At 45.1% G+C, this 12,500-nt stretch overlaps 2 protein-coding genes across 2 annotated transcripts in view; both read left to right on the top strand.

The window, feature by feature from the left end:
- The window catches only part of LOC308372854 (tetratricopeptide repeat protein 28-like), a gene marked incomplete at its 5' end in the record, with an annotated part of 54,796 nt that extends 45,744 nt beyond the window's left edge, over window positions 1-9,052 (top strand). The window contains 7 exons of the mRNA XM_080848198.1: window positions 2,017-2,141; window positions 2,489-2,720; window positions 3,049-3,125; window positions 3,779-3,802; window positions 5,563-5,692; window positions 6,328-6,435; window positions 7,263-9,052. Coding sequence (XP_080704324.1) covers window positions 2,017-2,141; window positions 2,489-2,720; window positions 3,049-3,125; window positions 3,779-3,802; window positions 5,563-5,692; window positions 6,328-6,435; window positions 7,263-8,665 — 2,099 coding nt within the window. The 3' untranslated portion in view covers window positions 8,666-9,052. The remainder of the gene's footprint in view (window positions 1-2,016; window positions 2,142-2,488; window positions 2,721-3,048; window positions 3,126-3,778; window positions 3,803-5,562; window positions 5,693-6,327; window positions 6,436-7,262) is intronic.
- Window positions 9,053-9,634: 582 nt separating this feature from the next.
- The window catches only part of pitpnb (phosphatidylinositol transfer protein, beta), a 15,198-nt gene continuing 12,332 nt past the window's right edge, over window positions 9,635-12,500 (top strand). The window contains exon 1 of the mRNA XM_080848144.1: window positions 9,635-9,673. Within this exon, the coding sequence (XP_080704270.1) occupies window positions 9,657-9,673 (17 nt within the window). The 5' untranslated portion in view covers window positions 9,635-9,656. The remainder of the gene's footprint in view (window positions 9,674-12,500) is intronic.

The following is a 12,500-nucleotide window of genomic DNA, read 5'->3' as shown; positions in this document are numbered from 1 at the left end:
TTCTCCCACCCCTCGAGCTGGCAGGCTACACTACACACTCATCAATGTGCCCTCTAAGCTGCGCGCGCAGGCCAGTCGAAGAGGCCGCGCAATAGATTTTGCAGACAGTGCACATTTTTCAGACCGCATAAACGATTTTTTTTTGGGTTTAAAAATCTGAGCATCAAAGGGTATGTAGGCTAGGTAATAAACATTTAAAATACTGACATGTCTGACAACCAAGCCGTATGTGCGCTAGAATGTTTACATACAAAATTTCCTTTAGCTCTCTTGCCGGGCTCTGCTCCAGCAGTTATAGGCTACCATGGCGAAAAGACAGACAGAGCAGGTGCCCCACAAAAAGGTCTGCCTAACGTTTAAAACATGAGCGGCTAGACGAAATAGTCCAAACTGACTCAGGTAGGACAACACTTTCAGACATATTTACATATGCTTTGAGGAAAACGCGAAAAGAGTTTGCTCGTGGGAAAACATGCAGTGAACAAAAGTGACATTATTCTGTTTGTCCTTAAAGTTTGTGAGCACTTGGATGCCCGCTTCCCTGAGCTGAGTGGGCTGCCTTTGAGCCGGACACGTTGGATCGCGCAGTTAGTACATTTGATCATGGGCTGAATGACGTGACCAATCTGGCGAAAAGGTTCAAAGCGCTTCTGGAGGAAGCATAATATGAGGTCCCGGGACGCATTTGTCAACAACGAATTCAAGTTCATGGTTATTGAAAAAAGGTGGTCGCTGAAAAGTGAGCATTTTCCAGATCTGGTACAACTTCTTGACATTTGTGGCACATTTCAAGCATCTAGCGCCGACTGTGAACGCGGTTCAGTCTAATGAATGCCACTAAGACAAAATCGTGAGGCGAGAAGATTTGAGGTAGACATTTCCAATATTTTCAATTAGACCTATAAGGCCCCATTCAAAGTGATCTTGATAACTGCAACAACATTTTGACAAATGTTTAGTCAGAAAGGTGTGTCTTCCATAGGCCTGCAGACAAGATGAGCCACACAGCCAGATAGGCCTATAGCTCCAAGCTCCCTCAATGTAATTCAAATGACATGTTTTGTAGCTTAGTTTGTTGCAAACCACTCCAGTTATTAAATAATTTATAAAGGCTACCTTTAGGAAAAAATACACCATAATTACTATATTGTAAAGCACTGCATTAGCATTTTTCTTTCAATGAAGTTCTGCTTAAATGTTGTAGAAATGACTAAACACCTTGGATACTTTTATTTTGTATAAATAGGCCTATATATATATATATCATTATCATTCATAACCAGTGAACCAGTCATAAACCCTAAACCTTATTTATTTTCAACCAAAGATCCTTTAAGTTCAACTAAACTGACTGGTAAAACACCATCATTAAAATGTTCCAAAGTCCAGCCATTATGAAGGATATTGAATTAATATCAACCTTGAAGACATATTCATGCATTTGCTGTCATCTCTTTGGAAACCTATGGCTAACACAGGCTCGTGGTCTTTTTTGTCAGGTTGCGTGGTTTACGAATTGCTCACAGTGCTGAAATGTGCGCTCAGAATAAATAAGATTGGCTCAGTGCTGAAAAAAATTAGAGGGAACATTGACACTCATCCACCACTATCACTCAATCACTCCATCACAGTTCCCCCACCCCGCAACTGTGCAGGTATACTTTACACTCGACCGTCACTATGACTCGATCCCTCCATCAATGTGCACCCACAGCTTCAGACACGGGCACACACACGCCACTCACAATCACCCCATCAGAATCTCTCACTCCTGCACACTCTCACTCTTTCACTGTTCTCACACACTTCCAACCTGGCAAGTATGGCACACACTTCTCTATCCCTATCTGTCCACACCTCTCCATTTGTATGTAATTAGTCCATTTCTTTCCTCCCTTCTCCTTCCGTGTTTTTGTGTATGAGTGAGAGAGAGAGAGAGAGAGAGAGAGCTAGAAAGAGCAAGTGTGTGTTTATGTCAGTGTTTGTGTTTTTTAATGAGACCTCATGTGTTTCCAGGCTTCATGCTGATTGGCAGTGACGTGAAATTGAACAGTGCCTCCTCTCTTATTGGTCAAGCCCTAGCAGAGATCCTGCAATACCCAGACAAGGCCCGCGACGCTCTCAGGGTGTTACTGCACCTGGTGAGACAACAGCTGTCTGTGTGTATGTATGAGGGTGTTTGTGTGTAGTGTGGGTGTGTGTGTGTGTTTGTATGCACATGTAAACATGTGTGTGTTTGTGTTTGTTTGCCTAATACAGTTTCACATCTTTTTAAGATCAGCTAAAGATCATTTGGTGTGGGCTTCTGAAATGCTCTGAAGTGCTCATGTGTTCCGTGTTTCTGTACAGGCTGCTGTCATTCTTTAGTGTGTTCTGTACACGGGCAAAGTGTTCTGTCACGCTGTAGAGAGATCCAGTCTTAAGCGCAGAGATCATACGTGAGTTGTGTTGGTAGTTAAGCTCGGAAGATTCGTGTTCTACCCCTCAGGTGGAGAAATCTCTGCAGCGGATCCAAAACAGCCAGCGGAACTCCATGTACACATCCCAGCAGAGCGTGGAAAACAAAGTGGGCGGGGTTCCAGGCTGGCAGAACCTGCTAATGGCCGTGGGGTTCCGCCTGGACCTGCCCGGAACCGGACTTCCTGCCGCAGTCTTCTTCCCCACTGCTGACCCAGGGGAGAGGCTGCAACAGTGCAGTGCCACACTGCAATCACTACTGGGTACTGCACACAGACAACAATTGTTGCCTGCATTCACACAGTTGGAACTCTCCAAGCCACTCAGTAGTTTCTCTAGAAAAGGACCTGTTCAAAGACATACACACACACCACATACATTTACATTTACCAACATACGTACACACAGTTGACATCGCTAGTGTGTGAAAAAAATAGAACAAGCTCTCTTCTGGCTCTTACACAAACTCCATATGAAATGAGCACATTTTTTCCATTGCTTTCAATATTTGTTTTTCTATTGATCTTCTATTTTTACCGCACTTTTATGTCTCTTAAATGTAAATAAATAAATGTAAATGTGTATGTCCAGGCCTGCCCCATCCTGCACTCCAGGCCCTCTGCAAACTTATCACCATCTCAGAAGCAGGAGAACAGCTCATCAGCAGGGTATGGAGCTTTATCGCTCTCTCTCTTTATCGCTCTCTCTCTCTTTATCGCTCTCTCTCTCTGTATCTCTCTCTCCCTCTCTCTCTCTCTCTTTCTCTCTCTCTCTCTCACACACACACACACACACACACACACACACACACACACACACACACACACACACACACACACACACACACACAAACAGGGCCATATCTACTTATATTCTGTGATGTTAAAAAACATTTTGCCATTAAAAAGTGATGGTGTGGAATTGCTTTCTCTCTTGTGTACATCTACCCCAAACACTCGAAAACTATGGAACTATGGCACTGCATTTTGGGAACTCATTGAGCTTGAAGCATGTTATTTAACTGTAGAGAGGATTCCACTACAACTAACCCCTCCTGCCCTGTGCTCTCCTCCCCCTCTCCTCTCCTCCCACCCCATTTGGTTTCCTCCCTCCCTCTCCTCTCCTCCCCTCCCCTGTGTTCTCCTCCCTCCCTTTCCTCTCCTTCCCTGTTCTCTCCTCCCACCCTCTCCTCTCCTCTGTTCTCTCCTCCCTCCTTTCCACTCCTCCCCTGTGCTCTCTTTCCCTCCCTCTCCTCCCTTTTCCTTTATTTCCCTTTTCTCTCTCATTTCCTCTCCTCTATTCTCCATACTACTCACTAAAGGCTGCAAAGACTGTAGTGGTCATGGTAAGTCTGCCTTCACTGCTAACCTTGTGAAACACACAGGCATGTAGGAGGCTTTATGGTGTGTGTGTGTGTGTGTGTGTACAGCTTTTTTATCATGTACTACTTTTTCTGTGTGTTGCTTAATCTAGACTCTGGTTGTATTTGAGCGTGAGAGTGTGATTGTGTTTGTGTATTTGTCTGTGTGTGTCAGTGGCGGCTGGTGGTTTTTAAAGTGAGGGAGGAAGAACTGTGCGCCTGGTTGCCATTGGCCTGCTTATTCCGTTGGTGGCATAAGTATGTGAGATACAAGTTGTTTCAGGGTGTTTTTGTGGCCTACAGTTCTACAAAATAGCAGGCAGGGATACAATTGATAAAAAGCCACCAGTGTGGCACCATTGCACTTAAAAAGCTGGGGGGCAGCATGTCTTTGGACTATACAAGGCCAGATGAAAGGATGCAAAGCCAATAAGTCAAATCAGGCCTACTCTTGATTTGAAAAACTAAATTCTAAATGTTGGGCCTACCACTTGGCCTATTTTCCCCCTTAATTACTAAAGCTATTAAGGTTATTATTTGACTCATTTTATTTTCAGCTGAAATTGTTTTAAAAAAAATAAGACACAAGACCAAAAGTGATGCCATTTAAAATGCATCATGCTCTGAATCATTCACTAACATCCTTTCCACAATATTAAACAACAAGTAACAAAGGCAACAAGTAAGAGAACATTATTTCAGAACTATTAACATTAACATCAGATTATGCCAGATTATTACATCTATCACTCAAAGTAGACTAGTATGAGGCCAATGCCCAAATTACAATTAGGCTAATTAGAGATACGAAACACATCGCGTTCTGAAACATTCATTAACAATTTCCATTCAGAATTTCAGCTGAACGTGAACAGTCAGACTAACAATAGGCGTATGAAGGATTTAAACAAAACAGTACATCCGATAGTTTTTTTATGGTACCAGTGAGCTATAAGTATTTCGCCTACAAGTTAGCATTATACGGCAGCAGTTTTACCATTGGGTTTAGTGACTTGGATTTTTGGAACAGGTTTCCCCGTTGTTTTGATACTAACCTTCTCTCTGTAGCTCAATGAATGAAACGGTTTGTTCAATAAAACATGAACAATATCTTCGTTCTCCATTGCACGTCCTCTTTATTTGCAATCTTTCTACAACACTCTTTATGGGTGACATGTTATGGATATCCTTCTGCAGAATGGTTGAAGAGGGAAACTTCTTTCGGTATTAATGTCGAATCCCCTCCCTCCAACGCCAAATCCGTTGTTTATTGGTTAAGCGATGTTGGCGCAGACTCAGACGCTAGGGAGGTCTTTCCTCCCCTGGGCAATGTAAGGCAATGAACCCCAAGAACCGCCAGTATCAGAGACAGATTCCATTGATTTCAATGGGAGCCAAAGGGAGGACGTCCTCCGTGCAGTAATCTCTTGTTACGATAGGGGGTGCTAATGTTATTTTAACTCAGGGAAACAAATTATAATATGCATAGTATTACATACTGATATCAAACTGCATTTTTAAAGGAGTTTAGTCAGTTCAATTTCAAAAATACATTCTCAAAAAGTTTGGGGAGGTTCTTCCTCCGTTTCCTCAATGGAAGAACCTCCTCTGGTGTGTGTGTGCGCTTCTGTATGTGTATGTGTGCATGTGTGTGTGTATGTGTGCATGCAAGTACCTTATAGCATCATGAGTGTCTGTCTATTTGTGTGTGTGTGTGTGTGTGACAGTGCCTCTGCTGTGTGTAGCTCCATCAGGTGCTGGTGCAGCTGCAGAGTGTGGAGCGGGAGCAGGACTTCCCCCTCTCTCCCATCCAGACGTCCATCAGTGTCCTGCTCTGGAGGCTCCCTGGCTGCCACGAGTTCCTGGCTGCCCTGGGTGAGGAGGAACCCCTGATACACATGCACACACACACACACCAGGAGGAATCCCCAGCACATATACACACACAATTGGAGGAACCGCTACCACACATACACAAGCACTTGGAGGAACCTAAACACATGCACATACACACACCAAGAGGAACCCTCGTTAACACACACCAGGAGGAAACCCCTAACGCACATATACACACACTGAAAGGAATTCCTGTAACACTCACAAACACAGACTAGGAGGAAGCCCTCTAACACACACACAGAGAGGAACCCTCCCTAACACACATAGACACACATCAGGAGGAATCCAAACCGAGAGTGATAACCCCCTAACACACACACAAACCAAGAGTAACACACACACATATACCACATTGTGAAACACATGATTACCAGGATGCATGTACTGCTGAGTTCTGGTACAGTGTTTGTTTTGGTTATGGTATAGTACCATATAGAATACATACTTAATCAGAACCTGTGGGTGTGAGATGTATTTCTCTACCTCTCTCGCTCTCTAATTCTCCCTCTCTCTCTCTCTGTCTCTCTCTGTCTCTGTGTGTGTGGTTGTGTGTCTATGTCTGTGTGTGTGTGTGTGTGTGTGTGTGTGTGTGTGTGTGTGTGTTTGTGTAGGCTTTGACCTGTGTGAGGTTGGGCAGGAGGAAGTGGTGTTAAAGACAGGGAAGCAGGCCAGTCGCCGCATCTTGCACTTCGCACTGCAGGCACTACTTGCCTTGTTCGGTAAAACACACACACCCAAATTTGTATACATACATTTAGTATATATATATAGACACACAAACTCTCTCGCACCACGCAGACACACACGCAGACACACAGTGCTTACGGAACGTTTTTCCACATTTTGTTATGTTTCAGACTCAGTCTCAATTAATTTATTTCTCATTAATTTACACACAATACTTTAACATGATGAAGTGTTTTGTTCATTTGTTTAAAATAAAGGATTGAGATATCACATTTACACAGGTACTCAGACCCCTTTCATACTTATAATTGGGCTCTGTTGCATCCTACTTCTATCAATGGTCCTTGAGATGCTTCTACAACCTGGAGTCCACCTGTACCTCGAATTCATTAGACATAATTAGAAAAGACACAAGCCTGTATGTATAAAGTCTCACAGTTGGTGTACATCAGAGTGAAAACCAAGCCAATTATTTTTTAATAAATCTTCAAAATATATTTAAGAAAAAATCCTTGTCATTGTGGGGTATTGTGTGTAGATTAAGGAGGAAATAATGAATTCAATCCACTTTCAGATGAGTCTGAAGTAAAATATATGATGTATAATGTAATTGTACTAATTCACTTTTTTCTTCTGTCCTCTCTCTACTGCCCTGCTTACTCCATCCTCTCCCTCCTGGCTTATGTACTCCTCTCCTCTCTTTCTCTTCTTTCCTCTCTTCCCCCCTTTCTGTCCTCTCTTCCCCCCTTTCTGTCCTCTCTTCCCCCCTTTCTGTCCTCTCTTCTCCTCCCCCTCTCTCTCCCCCTCCATCCCCTCCCCCCTCTCATCTCCTCTCCCTTCTCCTCTCCTCCTTCTGTAGACTCCACAGAGCTTCCTAAGCGCTTGAGTCTGGACAGCTCGTCTTCTCTGGAGTCCCTGGCGTCGTCTCAATCCGTGTGCCCTCCGCTGCCCTTCTCCTCGGGCTGCCCGGACAGCCTGGCATCCGATGCCATCTCTCTGTACAGCCTCAGTTCAGTGGCGTCCTCCCTGAGCTTCCTCTCGCGACCAGATGGCCTCTCCCGCCAGGTGGGTATCCTACGCAGCCGCTCATCTCCCACGGCGACAGTCCCCCAGGAGGAGTACGAGGGCTTCAGCATCATCAGCAGCGAGCCACTGGCTTTGGCGCAGCGCGGCACCCTGCCTCGGCCTGCCGGGAACCGGACCGCACGCGGCGGTGGAGTAGGAGGGGCCGGGGGAAGAGGTGGCCGTGCTCTCGGAGCTGGCGTGTCGTCAAGAGGCAGCGTCAGCACCCCCACGTCCCCCGTTAAAGCCCCCCCAAGCCCCAAGAAGCCGGGCAACTCGGACACGGGCGAGTCGGACCAATCCAGCACGGAGACGGACAGCACAGTGCGCTCGCAGGAGGAGCGGCTGCCGCCTCTTGATCCCCAGGAGCTCGCACAGAAGATTCTAGAAGAGACCCAGAGCCACCTGATCGCCGTGGAGACGCTGCAGAGGACAGCAGGGGGAACTTCAGGCTCTCCCCTGCCAACGGCAATGTCGGGGTTCCGCTCGTCTGAGACCAGCGCCTTCAGCCGGCCCACCAGCAGGGGGAGCCAGTCTGCGCCCTCCCCAAACCAGAACCCCAGACCCAAACCACCCTCCCGCACCTCGTCCCTGCAGAAAGCCAGCTCAGGCTACAACAGCCCCGCCACCTCAGACACCTCCCTCAAAGACAGCCAGGCCTCTCCTTCCCCTAACTTCAGGCTGAAATACCCCAGTTCCCCTTATAGTGGACATATCTCCAGTTCCCCTAGCAATGTCTCTCCCAGTTCAGGGCACCAGTCTCCTGGAGGCTCAGCCCCTTCCCCCGCCCTCTCTTACTCCTCAGGCTCCTCCCGCTCAAGCCCAGGCGACGTCCCCTTGGACCGCCTCAGATTGGCAGCCATAGATGAGAAAGTTCAGGCCATCCACAACCTGAAGACGTTTTGGGTCAACGCTACACAGCAGCCAGTAGGGGGCCCTGTCCGCGCACTTAGAGGACGGTCCAAGATGAGCCCCGTTCAGAGGGACGTTCTGGGGCTGCTACACCTCTCCCCCAGACACAAACCAGCCAATCAGACACAACAGGACACCAAAAACTCCTCCGCCACCAATGGCAAGCTCCACCCTCAGAAAGACACACCTTCCAGTGGTAGCCCCGCCCCTCAATCCACCAGACTGCCTTCTGGCAACGGATACAAGTTCTTGTCGCCAGGGCGATTCTTTCCCTCCTCAAAGTGCTGAGGCAGCCATCGCTTGGTGGTGTTGAACCAGTGAGAGCACCCCCCTGTGGCCCTGTGCAGCTATAACACACAGCAGCAAAGGCAGTTGGAGGGAGATATCAGACAATCCCAAAACAGACCCCAGATAAGGCTCATATCTGGCACAGTTCCGCTACATGAAGGCCAGGTGTGCAGGGGGGAGGATTATGCCAGACAGGGGTGACACCCGCTGGCTCTGGTTTTTGTTTGTTTGTTATTTTAATATAATGACTTTTTATTGTTGTTATTATTAGATTGTAATTGTTATTAATGTTTTCTAAATTAAATCCACTGTTTTTGCAATCAGTGTTATACATTTTATAAGTTAATGAAGCAAGCCATGCACAGACCGAAAGATGAAGCCTTTGGATATTTTTTGAAGTGGTGAAAAGGTACTCGATCTGACCTCAGTGTAGACTGTTTCTGGACCTGAGAATGGGTCCTACTGTTCAGCACTGTCTTTTTACCAAGCAAACATTACAAGTGTGGTCTCCCAAAAAGACATATCACTGTAAATTCCTAATAAAATTATCTCCATAAATGAATTCCTTTGCTTTGGCTCTTGTTTTCAGTTTATGGAAAGGCCTCTTCTAGATTAGTCACATAACTGGGATTTGTTATGAAGATCGTCCCTTAATTAATGACTTCCTGAATGTTTTTTTTTTAAATAGCCTCGAAATTCATTAAGATTTGTAATAGACTTTCACAATAATACACACTGTTTTATCGATTTAAAAAACGTTGAACCGCTATATAGGCTTAACTCATCGTCATCCTCTGTCTCCATCTCCAACAATCAAATGACAAGGAGGGAATCCCTGAAAACTGCGAGTTGCGATCAAGTCAGTGACGTATAGATCGGATAAGCCCATCACGGAGCATGGTGGGCGGAAGCGGTCTGTTGTTGATAATTGGCATGACGTCGGTATCTGCGCGCAGCCGCAGCCAGGCGAGGAGAAGATACATCAAGGAAGATGCACATCAAGGAATAGTAAGTTCAAGTAGTCCAAATATTATTTCTCTTAGCAGTTATAACTTTGATTTATTATGAATCTGTGAAATGAGACATGAAGAACATAAGGGTTATTTAAGTCTGCACTCTGCAATCGGTTGGAATGCAGGGCAAGAGATACCGGCTCGTCAGGCCCGGACAACCGACCACTGCTAGTTAGCTTAGCGGCTAACACTGATGCTGGTTCATTCGAATACTATACAACGACCCAAGCTACAGCTAACCTCAGCGGTCTCAGCCGTAATGTATATCTGAATGGCTAAGCTTCTGCTTCTCTGTGAGCAAGATTAACGCAACTCCATCTGTCGAATAGATGCAAACAGAAGCATTGATTGAGACCTAATTTTGCAGCGATTCTTCACATAATGTCAGGCATCGAGCTATCTGGCTATATCGGAATGTTGGCGTTGTGCGACGTTATCAGTGATCTGCATTATATCTGATAACCAGCTACCTAGCTTGGATAACACTCTTACCTGATTAAATCTCTGCAAGTGAATACTGAATTTAGAAATGCCACTCACTTGTGAACCGTTATTCTAATCTTTAACGTAAACTTAGTTGTCAGAGGGACCTAGTTATAGGTAACGGTGCACCATAGTTTCGGGTCAGGTCTTCAGCTTAATCCAGGTCAATAGGTGTTAGGTGTATTCTAAAAAACTACGGTGTATGTCCGTATGGTAATGATGTTAACGTTTAGTTACCTGTGTGTGTGTGTATCTAACGTAAGTTAATTAAATCACTTTCTATACATCACTAGTCCTAAACTCTCGCAACAGAGGTAGGCCAGTAGGTGAATAATGGCAACATCAACATTTTTAAGCACGCAGGGAACAACCTGTAACGTTGGGCGCAGGAGTTTGTAAGTGATGTTAACCATGATAAACGGTTAAGCTAATTATGCGCACTCCGCTCCCGTTAGCTGGTGGTTATATTTAGTCGGGCAGTGCTCAGTAAGGTCGCTCTTGTCCGCGGCTTACCTCGGCCTCACACGAATCAAGCGCCACGATGGCTTGACTTCGATGTAGTCGATCCCTTACCGTTAAATTATAGCCTGCTGTTCTTGCTGACTTTAATTATGCTGCTGTCACCTCTTTTAGACTTCAATGCACGGCATGCCGACCTGAAGTGCTGTTTGCACTTTATCTACCTGTGCAACAACCACATAGATGATTCTCTCAGCTCTGACTGGCCATTGAAATGGATAGGGCATTAGCCGTGGCGCTCCTGTTCTCGAATGTGAGATTACCCTGTCGAGTCATCCTGTTCCTTCTCTCTCTCTCACGCTCTCCACAGGTCTTAGTTCAGAGTTATGTCATACTCAACACTTTGATTCAGTCAGTCTCTCTCTCTAAAGTCTATAATGTCAGGGGAGGCCACACAGGACACTGCCTCTGTACGCTGTGTGTGTGTGTGTGTGGTCTCAGTCAGCCCTCCAGTCTCCGTCTCCGTCTATTGTGGCTGCATGTTTAATGAGCTGGTCTGAAAAGCCCACTGACAATCAGCCTATCTGAAGAAGCCTACAAAAGAAAAATGTGATTCACAGGTGACAGTGGTGCAGAGGTGACTGGTGACTGCACTGCTCAGGTTATCAACATTACCAACTGTGGTGCTCAGGTGGTTGTTGGGCGCAGGTGTCCCTGATGCACAGGTGTCCCTGATGCACAGGTGTCTATGCTGCTCAGGTGTCTATACTGCTCAGGTGTCCCTGATGCGCAGGTGTCCCTGATGCGCAGGTGTCTGATGCGCAGGTGTCTGATGCGCAGGTGTCTATGATCAGATTTCATACCATAGCTATGCTGACGACACTCAATTATACTTAGCAATTTCTCCCAATGACCTTAGCCCGCTAGAATCACTTAATCTGTGCATAGATCAGTTCAATAACTGGATGTGTCTTAATTTTCTTCAACTTAATAGTGACAAAACAGAAGTTATTGTCTTTGGAAAAGTAAGCGACAGACACCAGGTCAGTGAATTTCTTAACAGCAAAGGACTAAAACCAAAGGCCATTGTTAAAAATTTGGGTGTCATTCTAGATAGTGACCTGTCATTCAATCAACATATAAAATCCATCTCTAAATCAGCCTTTTACCATTTAAAAAAAAAACATTTCAAAACTAAGAGGTTTCATGTCACAGGCTGATCTTGAAAAACTTGTCCATGCATTCATTTCCAGCAGAATTGACTATTGTAATAGTCTTTTCACTGGACTCCCCAAAAAGCATATTAAAAAGCTCCAGCTAATACAAAATGCGGCTACTAGAGGTCTTACCAAAACCAGGAGAACAGAACATATAACTCCAATACTGAAATCTCTTCACTGGCTTCCAGTTAGCCACAGAATTGATTTTAAAGTGATGCTTCTTGTTTTTAAGTCCATGCATGGGTTTGGACCTTTATATTTTAAGGACATGCTCCAGCCGTATGTACCTCCCAGACCCCTCCGATCCCAGGATAGAATCTTGTTGGCGGCCCCTACTGTTAAAACTAAACAAGGTCAAGCAGCCTTCAGTTATTATGCAGTAAAACTTTGGAATCTTCTACCAGACCACATCAAAACTGCCCCCACCATAGACAGTTTCAAGACAAGACTAAAAACAAACCTATTCTCTTTAGCCTATATGTGAAATTCTCTATTTATTACGGTATGCTGCTTCTTAGTGCTAATCATAATGTCTCTTACCTGCAATTTATTGATTTTAATGTTTTATTTATTTATTTTCTTTCAATTTTCATTGTGTTTTTTTTTTTTATTATAATTTTTTTAATTTAAGTTTCTTTGACTGTGTTTCAATTTAAATTC

This window comes from Sprattus sprattus, assembly GCF_963457725.1.
Source record: "Sprattus sprattus genome assembly, chromosome: 11".
NCBI classification, from domain to species: Eukaryota; Metazoa; Chordata; class Actinopteri; order Clupeiformes; family Clupeidae; genus Sprattus; species Sprattus sprattus.
The sequence above is the reverse complement of the archived record's forward strand: the minus strand, read 5'-3'. Positions and strand labels throughout refer to the sequence as shown.